This window comes from Salmo salar, chromosome ssa02, assembly GCF_905237065.1.
Source record: "Salmo salar chromosome ssa02, Ssal_v3.1, whole genome shotgun sequence".
NCBI lineage: Eukaryota > Metazoa > Chordata > Actinopteri > Salmoniformes > Salmonidae > Salmo > Salmo salar.
In genome coordinates this window covers 15,040,621-15,062,544 of record NC_059443.1, presented here as the reverse complement: position 1 = coordinate 15,062,544, position 21,924 = coordinate 15,040,621, and the positions used below count along the sequence as shown (strand labels likewise).

The 21,924-nt window shown below is 47.0% G+C and overlaps 3 protein-coding genes across 4 annotated transcripts in view; 2 read left to right on the top strand and 1 right to left on the bottom strand.

Moving 5' to 3' along the window:
* Positions 1 to 2,915: 2,915 nt before the first annotated feature.
* frrs1l (ferric-chelate reductase 1-like) lies at positions 2,916 to 9,178 on the top strand. Its single transcript, XM_014184850.2, has 5 exons — positions 2,916 to 3,508; positions 4,051 to 4,135; positions 4,238 to 4,376; positions 6,740 to 6,986; positions 7,561 to 9,178. Exons 1-5 carry the CDS (start codon positions 3,304 to 3,306, stop codon positions 7,731 to 7,733), a joined length of 849 nt encoding a protein of 282 aa, XP_014040325.1. The 5' UTR covers positions 2,916 to 3,303; the 3' UTR covers positions 7,734 to 9,178.
* LOC123734544 (uncharacterized) lies at positions 7,596 to 12,331 on the bottom strand. The gene is made up of 3 exons (XM_045712921.1): positions 12,064 to 12,331; positions 9,186 to 10,274; positions 7,596 to 7,729 (listed from the first exon to the last, which is right to left on the bottom strand). The coding sequence occupies exon 2, from the start codon at positions 10,246 to 10,248 to the stop codon at positions 9,199 to 9,201; it is 1,050 nt and encodes a 349-aa protein (XP_045568877.1). The 5' UTR covers positions 10,249 to 10,274; positions 12,064 to 12,331; the 3' UTR covers positions 7,596 to 7,729; positions 9,186 to 9,198.
* The window catches only part of tmem245 (transmembrane protein 245), an 87,855-nt gene continuing 78,187 nt past the window's right edge, over positions 12,257 to 21,924 (top strand). Inside the window, exons 1-2 of one of the 2 annotated variants that reach the window (XM_045712906.1) lie at positions 12,257 to 13,052; positions 14,314 to 14,431. In XM_045712906.1, coding sequence (XP_045568862.1) covers positions 12,447 to 13,052; positions 14,314 to 14,431 — 724 coding nt within the window. In that variant the 5' untranslated portion in view covers positions 12,257 to 12,446. The remainder of the gene's footprint in view (positions 13,053 to 14,313; positions 14,432 to 21,924) is intronic. The other variant, XM_045712907.1, reaches the window with a different exon arrangement.

Below are 21,924 nucleotides of genomic sequence, written 5' to 3'. Positions count from 1 at the left end.
ACACACTCACACACATGGTGGATTTAGCAGCTGCAGAGACAGAGACAATTTGAACCTGTTCACGTGTTGCACTAGCAACACCTACAGGTGGGTTATGATTTTACCCCAGTCTTCCCCAGTCTCACTCAGTCAAGTCCCTCTCCGTCTGCCCAGCTAGAAATTTATGAAATGAAACAAAGTCTGTTATCATAAAGGTTGGTTTTCATATCTATGTCTTCTGTTGGTTATTTCATTAACATAACCGTTTTGTACTTTAGCACACAATCCTTGTGATTACTATGGCTAAACCAATTGCACAGTACTGACTGTGTGCCAGATATTAGAACGGTGGACCTATACTGCCATCTAGAGGCAGGAATAAGCACAACCAGTGAAGAAAGTGAGAATTATTTTTTCTTCTTTATTTCACCTTTATTTAACCAGGTAGGCAAGTTAAGAACAAGTTCTCATTTGCAACTGCGACCTGGCCAAGATAAAGCAAAGCAGTTCAACACATACAACAACACAGAGTTACACATGGAATAAACAAACATACAGTCAATAATACAGTAGAAAAACTCTATATACAGTAAGTGCAAATGAGGTAGGATAAGGGAGGTAAGGCAATAAATAGGCCATGGTGGCGAAGTAATTACAATATAGCAATTAAACACTGGTAGATGTGCAGAAGATGAATGTGCGAGTAGAGATACCGGGGTGCAAAGGAGCAAGATAAATAAATAAATGCAGTATGGTGATGAGGTAGTTGGATGGGCTGTTTACAGATGGGCTATGTACAGGTGCAGAGATCTGTGAGCTGCTCTGACAGCTGGTGCTTAAAGCTAGTGAGGGAGATATGAGTCTCCAGCTTCAGAGATTTTTGCAGTTCGTTCCAGTCATTGGCAGCAGAGAACTGGAAGGAAAGACGACCAATGGAGGAATTGGCTTTGGGGGTGACCAGTGAGATATACCTGCTGGAGCGCGTGCTACGAGTGGGTGCTGCTATGGTGACCAGTGAGCTGAGATAAGGCGGGGCTTTACCTAGCAGAGACTTGTAGATGACCTCGAGCCAGTGGGTTTGGCGACAAGTATGAAGCGAGTGCCAGCCAACGAGAGCATACAGGTCGCAGTGGAGGGTAGTATATGGGGCTTTGGTGACAAAACGGATGGCACTGTGATAGACTGCATCCAATTTGTTGAGTAGAGTGTTGGAGGCTATTTTGTAAATGACATCGCCAAAGTCGAGGATCGGTAGGATGGTCAGTTTTACTAGGGTATGTTTGGCAGCATGAGTGAAGGATGCTTTGTTGCGAAATAGGAAGCCAATTATAGATTTAACTTTGGATTGGAGATGTTTGATGTGAGTCTGGAAGGAGAGTTTACAGTCTAACCAGACACCTAGGTATTTGTAGATGTTGACATATTCTAAGTCAGAACCGTCCAGAGTAGTGATGCTGGACGGGTGGGCGGGTGTGGGCAGCGATCGGTTGAAGATCATGCATTTAGTTTTACTTGTATTTAAGAGCAGTTGGATGCCACGGAAGGAGAGTTGTATAGCATTGAAGCTCATCTGGAGGGTAGTTAACACAGTGTCCAAAGAAGGGCCAGAAGTATACAGAATGGTGTCGTCTGCGTAGAGGTGGATCAGAGAATCACCAGCAGCAAGAGCAACATCATTAATGTATACAGAGAAGAGAGTCGGCCCGAGAATTGAACCCTGTGGCACCCCCATAGAGACTGCCAGAGGTCCGGACAACAGGCCCTCTGATTTGACACACTGAACTCTATCTGAGAAGTAGTTGGTAAACCAGGCGAGGCAGTCATTTGAGAAACCAAGGCTATTGAGTCTGCCGATAAGAATGTGGTGATTGACAGAGTCGAAAGCCTTGGCCAGGTCCATGAATGCGACTGCACAGTAATGTCTCTTATCGATGGCGGTTATGATATCGTTTAGGACCTTGAGCGTGGCTGAGGTGCACCCATGACCAGCTCTGAAACCGTGTGTCACCGTGCCGACAGCTGTTCAGGTAAAGACTCGTTCACACAAAGACTGGTGTTGGTAAAGGAATCATGACAATTGAACATACTGTATGTCTCTGATGGAAAATGGAAAAGTGTGAAACAGCACCAGTGAGAGGAGTCTACTCAGATTCACCGCTTTGATTACCGCAAATCGCAAACCCTGGGTGTGTGCCTGGATACTGGAACATAATAATGATGAGGATAATACATACAGTACATATCTAATGCATTGTCTCTAGAGCTGGAGGAGGGAGATGTGGTCTACATGAGTCTCCCCTCAGGCAGTGGGCTCTTTGATGATACTGATAACCCTAACACTTTCCAGGGCTTCCTGCTCTTCACTTTGTAAGGGAACCACCATGCATTCTGTAATGAATTCAGATGTCTGATGTGAGCTGCTCTGGGTTCAATGTTCCTCTCTAACCAATAAATAAACAAGCATTAAAGACAAACAATTAAAATGATTATCTTTGTATTATTGACAAGAGAAGAAGAATGGGTGAGATTTGAGAATCACAATCCTTGTAAAGCCAGTTGTAACCACTGGTAAATTGTGTATCCTGCTTTTTTTCAGCAGTTTGGCCTTAGTCCTTGGGAGTTATCAATGCTGTCAACAATAAAATGCAATGTAGATTCTAGAATATTTTCACATCACAGAAAGGAATAAGAAACCAACCTACCATAGCAGACATTACAGCATAATAAATGTATAAATCCCATACATTACCCCATATTGTTATTCAATTGGCATCTGTGTTTACATAAACAGTGCTGAATGGGAATTTAAACGATAGATTGATAATGCTGAGTGTACATCGAGGTTTCCTATTGGACGCTGCAGTGATTGGCTCTATCATGGACGTAATGGGCCATTAGGAGAGAGGAGAGGAGACGGGCGAAACCAACAACAGACACATTCATCCCTAAACTGGGATATTATTACATTATTTTAACATTAAATCCAATCACTTGGATTATTATGGACGTCTCCGTTTCCCACAAGATTTAGGTGAATTGGCAAAACAGATCGGTTCAGTTACAAATCTTTCAGTTACAATCTTCCAGATTGGTTTAACCGAGGCTCATTCGTTTGACCGCACTGGATCCCGCTCCTCTCGCGCCCATTCACACTACGGGAAATAGCCTACGACACACTAAACAACCGCGTTGAAAATATTCTGTAGTGATGCGATTGATGTCCAGTGATCAGGCTCCGTAAAGAAATGCTCAAATACAACCAACAATGATGATTCCGTCTCAGTTCTGTCTCCTTTAGACCGTTTTTATACTCCCTTTTTGGCCATGATTTTCCTGCGCAGCCTGCTGCAGCTGGCGGTGCTCCTGGTCCAGGGCAGTTGGCGGGGGGTAGCGCCGAGCCCCACGGATGAAGGCGCACTGCGGGCGAGCCACGGAGACCACGGAGAGCCGGGCCACAAGGAGCCCCATAAGGACTCATACAGTACGTTCGCCTCGGAGTTCCTGGAGTCTAGACATCTATCGGATGATGGTGAGAAAGGGATACAGGATAGACCATTTCTGAACGAGGAATGTAGCTTACTGTGGCCTTCATGGTCATCAAGGCAGTGTTTATGTGTAGGCCTTTTCTTGATGGAAATCAGAGGGCGCATCTACATATCTGTGGTTGAGACGTAATTCGTAATTAATTGGCTATTTATGTGATGATGCGCAGGTTGACAGACCGAGCGTACAGTGTCTTACTTCTACCCGAGTCCACTCATGCATAGATCAGGACCCTGGCCAGCTACCGCCAGCTACCCGCAGCTCCCCGCTCTGGCTCTCACTGGCCGGCCTGGAGATGGGCGAGCATTCACCACATTAAATGTTGTATATTATTAGATTTTAATAAATGAACTAAAATAACATATTTCAAACTATCCCAATGTTGTTATGAAACGTGAAGGAGCAGTTGTGCTTCCCTGAATGCACATTAGGCTGAAACCCACCAAATGACATATGGTACAACTTGTAGAAGATGACTAGAGGCAGGTCAGTAGCCTAAACATTTCTTATGTGGTGTGTGTTCTCCAGGCTACCCCTTCCCCACCGCCCCTCCTGTGGATCCCTTCGCCAGGATCAAAGTCGTAGACTGTGGAGTCACCAAGGGCTGCATAAGGTCAGTGTGTGTGTGTGTGTGTCCAGGGGTTTCTCTGGCAGATGTGGGAGCACATCAGGTTACATTTCTTAATTGTGTGTGTGTGTGTGTGTGTGTGTGTAGGTATGGGAAGCCGGGGTGTGATGCAGAGACGTGTGACTATTTCATGAGTTACCGGCGGATCGGGACAGACGTGGAGTATGAGATGAGTGCTGACACTGACGGCTGGGTGGCTGTAGGCTTCTCCTCAGACAAGAAGATGGTAAGGGACCGTATCTGTGTGTGTGCGGGCATAGGTGTGTGTGTGTGTGTGTATGAGCATGCGTGAGATCTGTTCTTACACTAAATTTCCAACAATTGAGTGGGTAAACCTAATAACCAACATTTCTGCAATGATGTTATTATGGTATTATGTTATTAGGTTATTGTGTTATTAGGTTATTGTGCTATTAGGTTATGTTATTATGTTATTTGATTATTATGTTATTAGGTTATTAAGTTATTTGGTTATTATGTTATTAGGGTATTATGTTATTATGTTATTAGGGTATAATGTTATTAGGTTATTATGTTATTAGGTTATTGTGTTATTAGGTTATGTTATTATGTTATTTGGTTGTTATGTTATTATGTTATTAGGTTATTATGTTATTATGTTATAAGGTTATTGTGTTATTAGGGTATTATGTTATTAGGGTATTATGTTATTATGTTATTAGGTTATTGTGTTATTAGGGTATTATGTTATTAGGGTATTATGTTATTAGGTTATTATGTTATTATGTTATTAGGTTATTATGTTATTAGGTTTAACCATTCAATTGTTGGGAGCATATACAGTGCCTTCAGAAAGTATTCAGACCCCTTGACTTTTTCCACATTTTATTACGTTACAGCCTTATTCGAAAATGGATTAAATCGTTTTTTCCGTCATCAATCTACACACAATACCCCATAATGACAAAGCACTTTTTTTGGTGCATATTTATAAAATAAAATAAACTGAAATATATCATTTGCATAAGTATTCAGACCCTTTACTCAGTACTTTGTTGAAGCACCTTTGGCAGCGATTACAGCCTCGAGTCTTCTTGGGTATGACGCTACAAGCTTGGCACACCTGTATTTGGAGAGTTTCTCCCATTCATCTCTGCAAATCCTCTCAAGTTCTGTCAGGTTGGATGGGGAGCGTTGCTGCACAGCTATTTTCAGGTCTCTCCAGAGATGTTCGATCGGGTTGAAGTCTGGGCTCTGGCTGGGCCACTCAAGGACATTCAGAGACTTGTCCCGAAGCCACTCCTGTGTTGTCTTGACTGTGTGCTTAGGATCGTTGTTCTGTTGGAAGGTGAACCTTCACCGCAGTCTGAGGTCCTGAGTGCTCTGGAGCAGGTTTTCACCAAGGATCTCTCTGTACTTTGCTCCGTTCATCTTTGCCTCGATCCTAACTAGTCTCCCAGTCCCTGCAGCTGAAAAACATCCCCACAGCATGATGCTGTCACCACCATGCTTCACCGTAGGGATGGTGCCAGGTTTCCTCCAGACACGACGCTTAGCATTCAGGCCAAAGAGTTCAACATTGGTTTCATCAGACCAGAGAATCTTGTTTCTCATGGTCTGAGAGTCCTTTAGGTGCCATTTGGCAAACTCCAACTGGGCTGTCATGTGCCTTTTACTGAGGAGTGGCTTCCGTCTGGCCAATCTACCATAAAGGCCTGATTGGTGGAGTGCTGCACAGAGGAACTCTGGAGGAACTGTGGAGCTCTGTCAGAGTGACCATCGGGTTCTTGGTCACCTCCCTGACCAAGGCTCTTCTCCCCCAATTGCTCAATTTGGCCAGGCGCCCAGCTCTAGGAAGAGACTTGGTGGTTCCAAACTTCTTCCATTTAAGAATGATGGAGGCCACTGTGTTCTTGGGGACCTTCAATGCTGCAGAAATGTTTTGGTACCCTTCCCCAGATCTGTGCCTTGACACAATCCTGTCTCTGAGCTCTACGGACAATTCCTTCGACCTTGTGGCTTTGTTTTTGCTCTGACATGCACTGTCAACTGTGGGACCTTATATAGACAGGTGTGTGCCTTTCCAAATCATGTTCAATCAATTGAATTTACCACAGGTGGACTCCAATCAAGTTGTAGAAACATCTCAAGGATGATCAATGGAAACAGAATGCACCTGAGCTCAATTTAGAGTCTCATAGCAAAGGGTATGAATACTTATGTAAATAAGGTATTTCTGTTTTTTATTTTTAATAATTTAGCAAAAAAAATCAAAAAGCCTGTTTTCAGTTTGTCATTATGGGGTATTGTGTGTAGATTGATGAAGGAAATGTTTAATTCAATCAATTTTAGAATAAGGCTGTAACGTAACAAAATATGGAAAAAGTCAAGGGGTCTGAATACTTTCCGAATGCACTGTATAGAGTGTGGGACTTTCTTTGTTTTGATACAGCCTACTCTTAGTTAGTCAACAGCACCTCTACAGACATTTTGGGTCAGAGTCAGCTCAGGCTTTTACTACATCTGGTACACATGAAGTCTGCCACGAAAGGCACATCACAAAAACAAGGCTGATTGGTCAACCTATCCTTCATGCTGATTGGTTCTCCTCACCCCTACCCCTCTCAGGGAGGAGATGACGTGATGGGCTGTGTCCATGACGATAATGGGCGTGTTCGTATCCATCACTTCTACAACGTGGGCCAGTGGGCCAAGGAGATCAAGAGGAATCCTGCCAGGGACGAAGAGGGCGTGTTTGACAACAACCGTGTGACCTGCCGCTTCAAACGGCCGCTCTACGTCCCTAGAGAGGAGACACTGGTGGATCTGCATCTCTCCTGGTTCTACCTGTTGGCCTGGGGGCCTGCTATACAAGGTCAGTCAAGGACTGTGTGTGTGTGTGTGGTATTGTGTGTGTGCAGAGAGTGGATGTGTGTGTTTATTAGTATGTACAGTCCATTCGGAAAGTATTCAGACCCCTTGACTTTTTCCACATTGTGTTACGTTACAGCCTTATTCTAAAATATATTAAATTCTGTTTTTTCCTCCTCAATCTACACACAATACTCCATAATGACAAAGCGAAAACAGGTTTTCAAAATAAGAAACTGGAAATATCGCATTTACATAAGTATTCAGACCCTTTACTCACTACTTTGTTGAAGCACCTTTGGCAGTGATTACAGCCTCGAGTCTTCTTGGGTATGACACTACAAGCTTGGCACACCTGTATTTGGGGAGTTTCTCCCATTCATCTCTGCAGATCTTCTCAAGCTCTGTCAGGTTGTATGGGGAGCGTCGTTGCACAGTTATTTTCAGGTCTCTCCAGAGATGTTCGATTGAGTTCCCAAACCTGTGCTCTTTCCGAATGCACTTTACATGTAAATTATTTCCCTACCCTTTTTCTCTTACTCTCCTCCCCCACTCTTCTCTTTCCTCCTCTCCTCCAGGTTCCATCACCCGTCATGACAACGATGCTCCGCCAGTCTCCGATCACATGATCAGCATCTATAAATATGAGGACATCTTCATGCCGTCTACAGCCTACCAGACGTTCTCCTCACCCTTCTGTCTGCTGCTCATAGTAGCCCTCACCTTCTATCTGCTGATGGGCACCCCCTGAGAGAGAGGAGAGCAGACGAGATGAGAGGAGACGAGAGAAGACAAGAGGAGAGAAGATGAGAGAGGAGACAAAAGAGAGAAGGGGAGAGACGACCAATTAACCCAGAGGAGAGAAGAGAGGAGACGAGATGACAGAAGAGGACAGAAGAGGAGAGAAGAGACGAGTAGAGACGAGATGAGACAAGTGAAGAGGAGACGAGGAGAGAAGTGGAGAGATGAGAGGAGACGAGGAGAGAAGTGGAGAGAAGAGGAAAGAGACAGCAATAAGACTGAGAGTTCACATTGTATTTCTGTCTGCCACACCCTCAATGCAGGGTGCTCTTTACACAGAATTACACTATAAATATATATTAATAAATATATACAGTAGGATACTATATATAATTTACATTGAGGACTCATCAGGAAGCTTGCAAATCATTCTGAAAATTGTATTGTGCTACCATAACAACATTCACTAACCCATTAGTCAGAATATCTGAAATACTGTATGTGTTTCTAGAGAACAGTAGCATAACCTTTAGTTTTAGTAAGGTATTTCATTTAGTGTATTTATGTTTACGACAGTAAGGTATTACACTCCTGACAACAAGTATTACTCCAACACATGTGGCGAATCACAACTGGACCCTGAATATGTGAAGAACCTACGGACACGATACAAGGAGACATTACACACTGGGACAGACTACTGAGACTGGAGAGAGACTTCACTTAGAGAGAACCATCCAGATTGATGTGAGCCAAAGAAAAGCAGACAGCTCATAGTTTATTATCCTGCTGAAACATACTGCTTCTGTATGCAGCCATACTTTACACAACACTCATTCTCCACAGGGGAAATACAGTATTAGTAGTAGTAGTATTATAGTATTTGTATACAGAAACTAAGACTAGGTGGTTGAACAGATGTTTTGTTTGTTTGTTTCAGCCCCAGTCTCACTGTGTAACACTGAACTCTATACTGTTTTCCACAATGCCATTTTACATGCTGATGATTAAGACAGGGTTCTCTTTTCTCTCTATGTGTGAGAGGGTCCATTTTCTTAGGACTGCTTTATTTCACCACATGCTAGGTCATGTTTCATTTGCCTGTGGCGAGGTGTGTGTGTGTGTGTGTGTGTGATAACTGTTTGCTGACGATAGGGCAGCTGACTGTATGATTGATGGCGCATGATTCCTTTGTAGATATGCAATAACACACCCATCAGCACTGAGGCTGTAGTGGACATGATGACAGCCAGGGACGGGGGCTCTGTCTGACAGCTTGCCTTGGCCCTGCAGCATATGGCCTAAAGCTGAAGGAATCTATGGCACAGAGTCCAGTTGTATTTGTACCGTTCACTGAACCGTTGTGTTCCATGGAAATGCTTCCTCGCTGAAACAGTGTCTAGTGTCTAACGTGCAAGTGTTTTTGTTATCAATAAAGCTGTGTTCAATAATAAATACACACCGACATGTTGTTTTCATCCCTGTGGGTCATTTGATGGCTCTGTCAGCTGCATCATGTGCCCCTCAGGCAACATACATTTCATCTGCAATCTAATGAATTTACAATGAATCACACAACCATACAACATCTGTGTGGGTCGCTCTGGGCTGGGAACAAACCATACAACATCTGTGTGGGTCGCTCTGGGCTGGGAACAAACCATACAACATCTGTGTGGGTCGCTCTGGGCTGGGAACAAACCATACAACATCTGTGTGGGTCGCTCTGGGCTGGGAACAAACCATACAACATCTGTGTGGGTCGCTCTGGGCTGGGAACAAACCATACAACATCTGTGTGGGTCGCTCTGGGCTGGGAACAAACCATACAACATCTGTGTGGGTCGCTCTGGGCTGGGAACAAACCATACAACATCTGTGTGGGTCGCTCTGGGCTGGGAACAAACCATACAACATCTGTGTGGGTCGCTCTGGGCTGGGAACAAACCATACAACATCTGTGTGGGTCGCTCTGGGCTGGGAACAAACCATACAACATCTGTGTGGGTCGCTCTGGGCTGGGAACAAACCATACAACATCTGTGTGGGTCGCTCTGGGCTGGGAACAAACCATACAACATCTGTGTGGGTCGCTCTGGGCTGGGAACAAACCATACAACATCTGTGTGGGTCGCTCTGGGCTGGGAACAAACCATACAACATCTGTGTGGGTCGCTCTGGGCTGGGAACAAACCATACAACATCTGTGTGGGTCGCTCTGGGCTGGGAACAAACCATACAACATCTGTGTGGGTCGCTCTGGGCTGGGAACAAACCATACAACATCTGTGTGGGTCGCTCTGGGCTGGGAACAAACCATACAACATCTGTGTGGGTCGCTCTGGGCTGGGAACAAACCATACAACATCTGTGTGGGTCACTCTGGGCTGGGAACAAACCATACAACATCTGTGTGGGTCGCTCTGGGCTGGGAACAAACCATACAACATCTGTGTGGGTCGCTCTGGGCTGGGAACAAACCATACAACATCTGTGTGGGTCGCTCTGGGCTGGGAACAAACCATACAACATCTGTGTGGGTCGCTCTGGGCTGGGAACAAATAATGGGCATTGACATATTTTTGGAAAAGCAGCACATTCAAAATAATTCCAGATAATAGAGGATAGGGTTAGACTACAGATATCTGGGTAACACTTCATTTTAAAAAGATCCTTATTACAGTGTAATTACAGTGTAACAGGTATTGTAGTTAACTGTAACAGCTCATAGTTACAGTGTAACAACAACATGTAACTAGGAGTAATTGAGGTATGCAATTACAGAGGTGCAACAATTAATGCTTGTTACAAATGGGCAGGTTTCCACTAAATTCACCAATTTAGAGCTTCGCTTCTTCTCAGCTGCATACAGTTACAACTGTCACAAAGGTTGTGACCCCTCGTGGATGCGCTGGGTGTCAGAGATATGATGCTCAATAGGCTCTAATTACTTAGCGTTGAATGTGTACTGTTCTAACTACATCTCCACTCAGTGGTGTTGCTAGCACCTGCCCCCAAAATAAAGTGTTCCATCTGGGTTAACTGGTAAGAACAGATCAGAACAGATCAGTAAGTCAACCTCACTGACTGGGATCTAATATGGGTGGTATCGCAGATGTGGAAAAATACACTACTTCAAAGCATAGTACATGTAATGTTTTCCTAAGTACAATGTAATTACTAGTTGTTACACAGAATTTAGCTAGTTAAAATAAAGTGTATCTTGAGGGGTACTTAGTTGTAATTAATGTGTACTTATACAGTACACATCCTGACAACCTGGCCCTCAAGCTTCTGGAAGTTTCACTTCATTTCACAATAAGGTACAGAAATTAAGTGAAACTTCCAGAAGCTTTAAAATGAGGGCCAGGTTGTAAGGATGTACAGTGTACTGTATAAGTACACATTAACTACAACTAAATACCCCTCAAGATACGCTTCATTTTAATTAGTTAAATCCTGTGTAACAACTAGTAATTACATTGTACTTATGCAAATATGACATGTACTCTGTGTACTAGTGTGTTTATCCTCCCACTTGGATTGCGCTTCCTGAAGCTTTAAAATGAGGGCCAGGTTGTCAGTATAAGTACACATTAATTACAACTAAATACCCCTCAAGATACACTTTATTTTAACTAGCTAAATCCCGTGTAACAACTAGTAATTACATTGTACTTAGGCAAACACTACATGTACTTTGCTTTCAAATAGTGTGTTTTTCCTCATCTGGGATGATCAAATGAACCCAGATGGTACACTTTATTTTAGTGGCAAGTGCTAGCAATAAAGTTGAGTGGAGATCTTTTTTCAACAGTGCACATTCATGAGTAAGTAATTAGAGCCTATTGAGCATCATATCTCTGACACCTAGCGCATCCACGAGGGATCACAACCTTTGTGACAGTTGTAACTGTATGCAGCTGAGAATAAACAAAACACTAAATTGGTGAATTTAGTGGAAACCTGCCCATTTGTAGCAAGCATGGCAACAAGGATTCATTGTTACACCTCTGTAATTACAGACCGCAATTACTACCAGTTACATTTACATTTGAGTCATTTAGCAGACGCTCTTATCCAGAGCGACTTACAGTAGTGAATACATACATTTCATTTCATGCATTTTTCTTTTTGTACTGGCCCCCCGTGGGAATCGAACCCACAACCCTGGCGTTGCACACACCATGCTGGCGTTGCAAACACCATGCTCTACCAACTGAGCCACAGGGAAGACCTGTAGAAGTTATTACAGTGTAACTATTGGTTGATACAGTTAACTACAATACTTGTTACAGTGTAATTACACTCTAATATGGGCACTTAAAATGAAGTTTTACCTGTTTTGTAAAGATTGTAATGACAGGCTATGCAAATATGTGATTACTTTGCATATTTCCTAGGTGACAGCACGGACATCCTCAATTCGTGGTGATTCTCTGACAAAGGTCTGTTTATTCAAGTTTCTGTGTGTAGTTCAACTGGGCATTCCAAAGAGTAGTCTACTAGCAGCAAACTAGGCAGCGAGCACAGTTCTGTCTGGCACCAGCTACAATACCCATCATACCTTGCGACTGTTACGTCACCAGTACGTCTAGTGTTGTGTTGTTCCTCATGTGTTGCAGCGGTATCAAACATACTGGAAACTAACGCTCCTTCTTCCGTCTGTGGTGGTAGTGGGTGGATCCGCAGGAGGACGCAGACCGAAGCGGAATCATTGAAGATGGCAGACGAGGAGGACTCGGGGCCGGAGGCAGAGCCGGCTCCTTCCTCTCCCGCGGAAACCCCTAGTTCCGCCCGGCCTCACTACGTCTCGTTCTCCGAGAGCGTCCAGCCAGCGGTGGGCATGATGAGCCAGCTACTCAGCCAGCCTTCCTCCCTCAAATTCGACAAGAACATCAAACAGGCCTTCTACAACACAGGAGCGATGATTTTCGTGGCTATCTGTTGTGGAGCGGCTGTGCTAGTCTTCTTTATCCTGGAAGCCTTTCTGAGACCACTGCTCTGGGCCGTTCTCTGCGGGACCTTCCTCCACCCATTCAAACACTCCCTAGCCCGGTTGGGACGCTCCTGGCTCAACGGCCTGCAGGACACCGGGACGCCGATACTCCTGGGGACGCTGCTGGTCCCGGTGTGGTGTTTCAACCACGGAGTGGATTTCCTGGGGGGTCTGGTGCTGGAGAGGCTCACGGTGCTGCTGGTGATCGGGGCGGGCGCGCCACTCATCTACTTCTTTTACCTGTTCTGGAGCGTCATTGGCATGCAGGTGATCATCGGGCACGTGTGTGACGTCATCGGGAGCGCGCTGGACTGCTTCCACTCAGTGTGGGTGAGTGACAGGGACACTACTGACGCTGAAGGAGGAAGGCCCCCACAACAATAAGAAAGGCTTTTCCAATACTGTAGTCTACAACAGGATGGATGGGCAGGGGATAAGACTGCAGCCCTTACATGAATCAAGTACTCAGCTAACTACATTTAGATTTCCTGAGACCTTTCACAGGCCTTGGCTTTGTGTGTGTGTGTGTGTATTTCCTTAAACTCTTTATAAAATAGATAAAGAACTCTTATAAAAGTACTTTCTGCTTTTTCTCTCTCTCTACTCCCTCCCTCATCTTCTCTCTCTCTCTGTGCCTCTCTCTCTCTACTCCCTCCCTCATCTTCTCTCTCTCTCTGTCCCCCCTCTCTTTCTACTCCCTCCATCATCTTCTCTCTCTTCCCTCTCTCTCTCTCTCTCTCTCTCTCTCTCTCTCTCTTTCTACTCCCTCCATTATCTTCTCTCTCTCTACTCCCTCCCTCATCTTCTCTCACTCTCTGTCCCCCCTCTCTTTCTACTCCCTCCATTATCTTCTCTCTCTCTTCCCCCTCTCTCTCTCTCTCTTTCTACTCCCTCCATTATCTTCTCTCTCTCTACTCCCTCCATCATCTTCTCTCTCTCTCTGCCCCCCCTCTCTCTCTCTTTCTACTCCCTCCATTATCTTCTCTCTCTCTACTCCATCCCTCATCTTCTCTCTCTGCCCCCCCTCTCTCTCTTTCTACTCCCTCCCTAATCTCTCTCTCTACTCCCTCCCTTATCTTCTCTCTCTCTACTCCCTCCCTCATCTTCTCTCTCTCTCTGTCCCCCCCTCTCTCTCTCTACTCCCTCCATCATCTTCTCTCTCTCTGCCCCCCCTCTCTCTTTCTACTCCCTCTCTTATCTTCTCTCTCTCTACTCCCTCCCTAATCTTCTCTCTCTCTCTGTCCCCCTCTCTCTCTCTCTACTCCCTCCATAATCTTTTCTCTCTCTCTGTCCTCCCCTCTCTCTCTACTCCCTCCCTCATCTTCTCTCTCTCTTTCTACTCCCTCTCTCATATTCTCTCTGTCTCTCTACTCCCTCCCTCATCTTCTCTCTCTCTCTCTACTCCCTCCCTCATCTTCCCTCTGTCTCCCTCTCTCTCTACTCCCTCCATCATCTTCTCTCTCTCTGCCCCCCTCTCTCTCTGTCCCCCTCTCTCTCTCTCTACTCCCTCCCTCATCTTCTCCCTCTCTCTGTCCCTCTCTCTCGCTCTACCCCTCCCCCATCTTCTATCTTCCTGTCTTCCTCTCTCTAGGTGATGACAGTGGTGTTGGGGTATGTACTGGCTGTAGTCTGCAAATGGAGCCCCGGTACAGAGAGATACCTGAGAACTATGTCTGTACCTGTCTGGACCATACTACTCTTCTACCTGGGTGAGGAGAGGGGGAGAGAGGGAGGGAGGGAGAGAGAGAGAGGAGGAGCTATGTGAGCGAGAGCCATGCCTGTACCTGTCTGGACCATACTACTCTTCTACCTGGGTGAGGAGAGGGGGAGAGAGGGAGGGAGAGAGAGAGAGAGAGGAGGAGCTATGTGAGTGAGAGCCATGCCTGTACCTGTCTGGACCATACTACTCTTCTACCTGGGTGAGGAGAGGGGGAGAGAGGGAGGGAGAGAGAGAGAGGAGGAGCTATGTGAGTGAGAGCCATGCCTGTACCTGTCTGGACCATACTACTCTTCTACCTGGGTGAGGAGAGGGGGAGAGAGGGAGGGAGGGAGAGAGAGAGAGGAGGGAGAGAGAGGAGGAGCTATGTGAGTGAGAGCCATGCCTGTACCTGTCTGGACAACATGTTCTATTCTTCTACCTGGATACAGACAGGGGAGTGGAAGAGGGAGTGGAAGAGGGAGTGGAAGAGGGAGTGGAAGAGGGAGTGGAAGAGGGAGGGAGAGAGGGAGTGGAAGAGGGAGTGGGAGAGGGAGTGGGAGGGAGAGGGAGTGCGAGAGGGAGTGGGAGAGGGAGAGGGAGTGAGAGAGGGAGTGGGAGAGGGAGTGGGAGAGGGAGTGGGAGAGGGAGTGGGAGAGGGAGAGGGAGTGAGAGAGGGAGTGGGAGAGGGAGTGGGAGAGGGAGTGGGAGAGGGAGTGGGAGAGGGAGTGGGAGAGGGAGAGGGAGTGAGAGAGGGAGTGGGAGAGGGAGTGGGAGAGGGAGTGGGAGAGGGAGTGGGAGAGGGAGTGGGAGAGGGAGTGGGAGGAGTGGGAGTGGGAGGGAGTGGGAGGGAGTGGGAGAGGGAGTGGGAGGGAGTGGGAGGGAGTGGGAGGGAGAGGGAGTGGGAGAGGGAGTGGGAGAGGGAGTGAGAGAGGGAGTGGGAGAGGGAGTGAGAGAGGGAGTGGGAGAGGGAGTGAGAGAGGGAGTGGGAGAGGGAGTGGGAGGGAGAGGGAGTGGGAGAGGGAGTGGGAGAGGGAGTGAGAGAGGGAGTGGGAGAGGGAGTGAGAGAGGGAGTGGGAGAGGGAGTGGGAGGGAGAGGGAGTGGGAGAGGGAGTGGGAGAGGGAGTGAGAGAGGGAGTGGGAGAGGGAGTGAGAGAGGGAGTGGGAGAGGGAGTGGGAGGGAGTGGGAGGGAGAGGGAGTGGGAGGGAGTGGGAGGGAGAGGGAGAGGGAGAGGGAGTGGGAGAGGGAGTGGGAGAGGGAGTGAGAGAGGGAGTGAGAGAGGGAGTGGGAGAGGGAGTGAGAGAGGGAGTGGGAGAGGGAGTGAGAGAGGGAGTGGGAGAGGGAGTGAGAGAGGGAGTGGGAGAGGGAGTGAGAGAGGGAGTGAGAGAGGGAGTGGGAGAGGGAGTGAGAGAGGGAGTGGGAGAGGGAGTGAGAGAGGGAGTGGGAGAGGGAGTGAGAGAGGGAGTGAGAGAGGGAGTGGGAGAGGGAGTGAGAGAGGGAGTGGGAGAGGGAGTGAGAGAGGGAGTGGGAGAGGGAGTGAGAGAGGGAGTGGGAGAGGGAGTGAGAGAGGGAGTGAGAGAGGGAGTGGGAGAGGGAGTGGGAGAGGGAGTGAGAGAGGGAGTGGGAGAGGGAGTGAGAGAGGGAGTGGGAGAGGGAGTGGAGGTAACTTTGTAGGTATTTATGTTCCATCATAAGATAAGGAAGCGTATAAAGGTCAAGTGTGTGGCCGTGGTCTCAGGATATTTAGTCTTCAGCATTAATAGACAGCTGGTTGTGTGCTGGGAGCGAGGGAGGGGGTGTTAACCTTCAGGCTGACATGTTAAAACATACTGAGAGCTGAAGCACTGCTAGGACAGAGGTATTTACAGGGGGGGTAGTAGTACATTCTGATGAGAGCTGAAGCACTGCTAGGACAGAGGTATTTACAGGGGGGGTAGTAGTACATTCTGATGAGAGCTGAAGCACTGCTAGGACAGAGGTATTTACAGGGGGGTAGTAGTACATTCTGATGAGAGCTGAAGCACTGCTAGGACAGAGGTATTTACAGGGGGTAGTAGTACATTCTGATGAGAGCTGAAGCACTGCTAGGACAGAGGTATTTACAGGGGGGTAGTAGTACATTCTGATGAGAGCTGAAGCACTGCTAGGACAGAGGTATTTACAGGGGGGTAGTAGTACATTCTGATGAGAGCTGAAGCACTGCTAGGACAGAGGTATTTACAGGGGGGTAGTAGTACATTCTGATGAGAGCTGAAGCACTGCTAGGACAGAGGTATTTACAGGGGGGGTAGTAGTACATTCTGATGAGAGCTGAAGCACTGCTAGGACAGAGGTATTTACAGGGGGGTAGTAGTACATTCTGATGAGAGCTGAAGCACTGCTAGGACAGAGGTATTTACAGGGGAGGTAGTAGTACATTCTGATGAGAGCTGAAGCACTGCTAGGACAGAGGTATTTACAGGGGGGTAGTAGTACATTCTGATGAGAGCTGAAGGACTGCTAGGACAGAGGTATTTACAGGGGGGGGTAGTAGTACATTCTGATGAGAGCTGAAGCACTGCTAGGACAGAGGTATTTACAGGGGGGGTAGTACATTCTGATGAGAGCTGAAGGACTGCTAGGACAGAGGTATTTACAGGGGGGGTAGTAGCACATTCTGATGAGAGCTGAAGCACTGCTAGGACAGAGGTATTTACAGGGGGGTAGTACATTCTGATGAGAGCTGAAGGACTGCTAGGACAGAGGTATTTACAGCGGGGGTAGTAGTACATTCTGATGAGAGCTGAAGCACTGCTAGGACAGAGGTATTTACAGGGGGGGTAGTAGTACATTCTGATGAGAGCTGAAGCACTGCTAGGACAGAGGTATTTACAGGGGGGTAGTAGTACATTCTGATGAGAGCTGAAGCACTGCTAGGACAGAGGTATTTACAGGGGGGGGTAGTACATTCTGATGAGAGCTGAAGTACTGCTAGGACAGAGGTATTTACAGGGGGGGTAGTAGTACATTCTGATGAGAGCTGAAGCACTGCTAGGACAGAGGTATTTACAGGGGGGGTAGTAGTACATTCTGATGAGAGCTGAAGGACTGCTAGGACAGAGGTATTTACAGGGGGGGTAGTAGTACATTCTGATGAGAGCTGAAGCACTGCTAGGACAGAGGTATTTACAGGGGGGGGTAGTACATTCTGATGAGAGCTGAAGCACTGCTAGGACAGAGGTATTTACAGGGGGTTAGTAGTACATTCTGATGAGAGCTGAAGGACTGCTAGGACAGAGGTATTTACAGGGGGTTAGTAGTACATTCTGATGAGAGCTGAAGCACTGCTAGGACAGAGGTATTTACAGGGGGGGTAGTAGTACATTCTGATGAGAGCTGAAGCACTGCTAGGACAGAGGTATTTACAGGGGGGGTAGTAGTACATTCTGATGAGAGCTGAAGCACTGCTAGGACAGAGGTATTTACAGGGGGGGTAGTAGTACATTCTGATGAGAGCTGAAGCACTGCTAGGACAGAGGTATTTACAGGGGGGTAGTAGTACATTCTGATGAGAGCTGAAGCACTGCTAGGACAGAGGTATTTACAGGGGGGGGTAGTACATTCTGATGAGAGCTGAAGCACTGCTAGGACAGAGGTATTTACAGGGGGTTAGTAGTACATTCTGATGAGAGCTGAAGCACTGCTAGGACAGAGGTATTTACAGGGGGGTAGTAGTACATTCTGATGAGAGCTGAAGCACTGCTAGGACAGAGGTATTTACAGGGGGGTAGTAGTACATTCTGATGAGAGCTGAAGGACTGCTAGGACAGAGGTATTTACAGGGGGGTAGTAGTACATTCTGATGAGAGCTGAAGCACTGCTAGGACAGAGGTATTTACAGGGGGGGGTAGTACATTCTGATGAGAGCTGAAGCACTGCTAGGACAGAGGTATTTACAGGGGGTAGTAGTACATTCTGATGAGAGCTGAAGCACTGCTAGGACAGAGGTATTTACAGGGGGGTAGTAGTACATTCTGATGAGAGCTGAAGCACTGCTAGGACAGAGGTATTTACAGGGGGGTAGTAGTACATTCTGATGAGAGCTGAAGCACTGCTAGGACAGAGGTATTTACAGGGGGGTAGTAGTACATTCTGATGAGAGCTGAAGCACTGCTAGGACAGAGGTATTTACAGGGGGGTAGTAGTACATTCTGATGAGAGCTGAAGCACTGCTAGGACAGAGGTATTTACAGGGGAGGTAGTAGTACATTCTGATGAGAGCTGAAGCACTGCTAGGACAGAGGTATTTACAGGGGGGTAGTAGTACATTCTGATGAGAGCTGAAGGACTGCTAGGACAGAGGTATTTACAGGGGGGGTAGTAGTACATTCTGATGAGAGCTGAAGCACTGCTAGGACAGAGGTATTTACAGGGGGGGGTAGTACATTCTGATGAGAGCTGAAGGACTGCTAGGACAGAGGTATTTACAGGGGGGTAGTAGTACATTCTGATGAGAGCTGAAGCACTGCTAGGACAGAGGTATTTACAGGGGGGGTAGTAGTACATTCTGATGAGAGCTGAAGCACTGCTAGGACAGAGGTATTTACAGGGGGGGTAGTAGTACATTCTGATGAGAGCTGAAGCACTGCTAGGACAGAGGTATTTACAGGGGGGGTAGTAGTACATTCTGATGAGAGCTGAAGCACTGCTAGGACAGAGGTATTTACAGGGGGGTAGTAGTAAATTCTGATGAGAGCTGAAGCACTGCTAGGACAGAGGTATTTACAGGGGGGGTAGTAGTACATTCTGATGAGAGCTGAAGGACTGCTAGGACAGAGGTATTTACAGGGGGGTAGTAGTACATTCTGATGAGAGCTGAAGCACTGCTAGGACAGAGGTATTTACAGGGGGGTGTAGTACATTCTGATGAGAGCTGAAGCACTGCTAGGACAGAGGTATTTACAGGGGGGTAGTAGTACATTCTGATGAGAGCTGAAGCACTGCTAGGACAGAGGTATTTACAGGGGGGTAGTAGTACATTCTGATGAGAGCTGAAGCACTGCTAGGACAGAGGTATTTACAGGGGGGTAGTAGTACATTCTGATGAGAGCTGAAGCACTGCTAGGACAGAGGTATTTACAGGGGGGTAGTAGTACATTCTGATGAGAGCTGAAGCACTGCTAGGACAGAGGTATTTACAGGGGGGTAGTAGTACATTCTGATGAGAGCTGAAGCACTGCTAGGACAGAGGTATTTACAGGGGGGGTAGTAGTACATTCTGATGAGAGCTGAAGCACTGCTAGGACAGAGGTATTTACAGGGGGGTAGTAGTACATTCTGATGAGAGCTGAAGCACTGCTAGGACAGAGGTATTTACAGGGGGTAGTAGTACATTCTGATGAGAGCTGAAGGACTGCTAGGACAGAGGTATTTACAGGGGGGGTAGTAGTACATTCTGATGAGAGCTGAAGCACTGCTAGGACAGAGGTATTTACAGGGGGGGTAGTACATTCTGATGAGAGCTGAAGCACTGCTAGGACAGAGGTATTTACAGGGGGGTAGTAGTACATTCTGATGAGAGCTGAAGCACTGCTAGGACAGAGGTATTTACAGGGGGGGTAGTAGTACATTCTGATGAGAGCTGAAGCACTGCTAGGACAGAGGTATTTACAGGGGGGTAGTAGTACATTCTGATGAGAGCTGAAGCACTGCTAGGACAGAGGTATTTACAGGGGGGGTAGTAGTACATTCTGATGAGAGCTGAAGCACTGCTAGGACAGAGGTATTTACAGGGGGGTAGTAGTACATTCTGATGAGAGCTGAAGCACTGCTAGGACAGAGGTATTTACAGGGGGGTAGTAGTACATTCTGATGAGAGCTGAAGCACTGCTAGGACAGAGGTATTTACAGGGGGGGTAGTAGTACATTCTGATGAGAGCTGAAGCACTGCTAGGACAGAGGTATTTACAGGGGGGTAGTAGTACATTCTGATGAGAGCTGAAGCACTGCTAGGACAGAGGTATTTACAGGGGGGTAGTAGTACATTCTGATGAGAGCTGAAGCACTGCTAGGACAGAGGTATTTACAGGGGGGTAGTAGTACATTCTGATGAGAGCTGAAGCACTGCTAGGACAGAGGTATTTACAGGGGGGTAGTAGTACATTCTGATGAGAGCTGAAGCACTGCTAGGACAGAGGTATTTACAGGGGGGTAGTAGTACATTCTGATGAGAGCTGAAGCACTGCTAGGACAGAGGTATTTACAGGGGGGGTAGTAGTACATTCTGATGAGAGCTGAAGCACTGCTAGGACAGAGGTATTTACAGGGGGGTAGTAGTACATTCTGATGAGAGCTGAAGCACTGCTAGGACAGAGGTATTTACAGGGGGGGTAGTAGTACATTCTGATGAGAGCTGAAGCACTGCTAGGACAGAGGTATTTACAGGGGGGTAGTAGTACATTCTGATGAGAGCTGAAGCACTGCTAGGACAGAGGTATTTACAGGGGGGGTAGTAGTACATTCTGATGAGAGCTGAAGCACTGCTAGGACAGAGGTATTTACAGGGGGGTAGTAGTACATTCTGATGAGAGCTGAAGCACTGCTAGGACAGAGGTATTTACAGGGGGGGTAGTAGTACATTCTGATGAGAGCTGAAGCACTGCTAGGACAGAGGTATTTACAGGGGGGTAGTAGTACATTCTGATGAGAGCTGAAGCACTGCTAGGACAGAGGTATTTACAGGGGGGTAGTAGTACATTCTGATGAGAGCTGAAGCACTGCTAGGACAGAGGTATTTACAGGGGGGGTAGTAGTACATTCTGATGAGAGCTGAAGCACTGCTAGGACAGAGGTATTTACAGGGGGGTAGTAGTACATTCTGATGAGAGCTGAAGCACTGCTAGGACAGAGGTATTTACAGGGGGGTAGTAGTACATTCTGATGAGAGCTGAAGCACTGCTAGGACAGAGGTATTTACAGGGGGGGTAGTAGTACATTCTGATGAGAGCTGAAGCACTGCTAGGACAGAGGTATTTACAGGGGGGTAGTAGTACATTCTGATGAGAGCTGAAGCACTGCTAGGACAGAGGTATTTACAGGGGGGGTAGTAGTACATTCTGATGAGAGCTGAAGCACTGCTAGGACAGAGGTATTTACAGGGGGGGTAGTAGTACATTCTGATGAGAGCTGAAGCACTGCTAGGACAGAGGTATTTACAGGGGGGTAGTAGTACATTCTGATGAGAGCTGAAGCACTGCTAGGACAGAGGTATTTACAGGGGGGGGTAGTAGTACATTCTGATGAGAGCTGAAGCACTGCTAGGACAGAGGTATTTACAGGGGGGTAGTAGTACATTCTGATGAGAGCTGAAGCACTGCTAGGACAGAGGTATTTACAGGGGGGTAGTAGTACATTCTGATGAGAGCTGAAGCACTGCTAGGACAGAGGTATTTACAGGGGGGTAGTAGTACATTCTGATGAGAGCTGAAGCACTGCTAGGACAGAGGTATTTACAGGGGGGGTAGTAG

Excerpts from the sequence above, each read along its gene's own strand:
- frrs1l (XM_014184850.2), top strand. The coding sequence starts at position 3,304 with ATGATTTTCCTGCGCAGCCTGCTGCAGCTGGCGGTGCTCCTGGTCCAG. Across the intron at positions 3,509-4,050 it reads TAGACATCTATCGGATGATG|GCTACCCCTTCCCCACCGCC; the intron begins GTGAGAAAGGGA and ends TGTGTTCTCCAG. Across the intron at positions 4,136-4,237 it reads GTCACCAAGGGCTGCATAAG|GTATGGGAAGCCGGGGTGTG; the intron begins GTCAGTGTGTGT and ends GTGTGTGTGTAG.
- LOC123734544 (XM_045712921.1), bottom strand. The coding sequence starts at position 10,248 with ATGGTTTGTTCCCAGCCCAGAGCGACCCACACAGATGTTGTATGGTTT.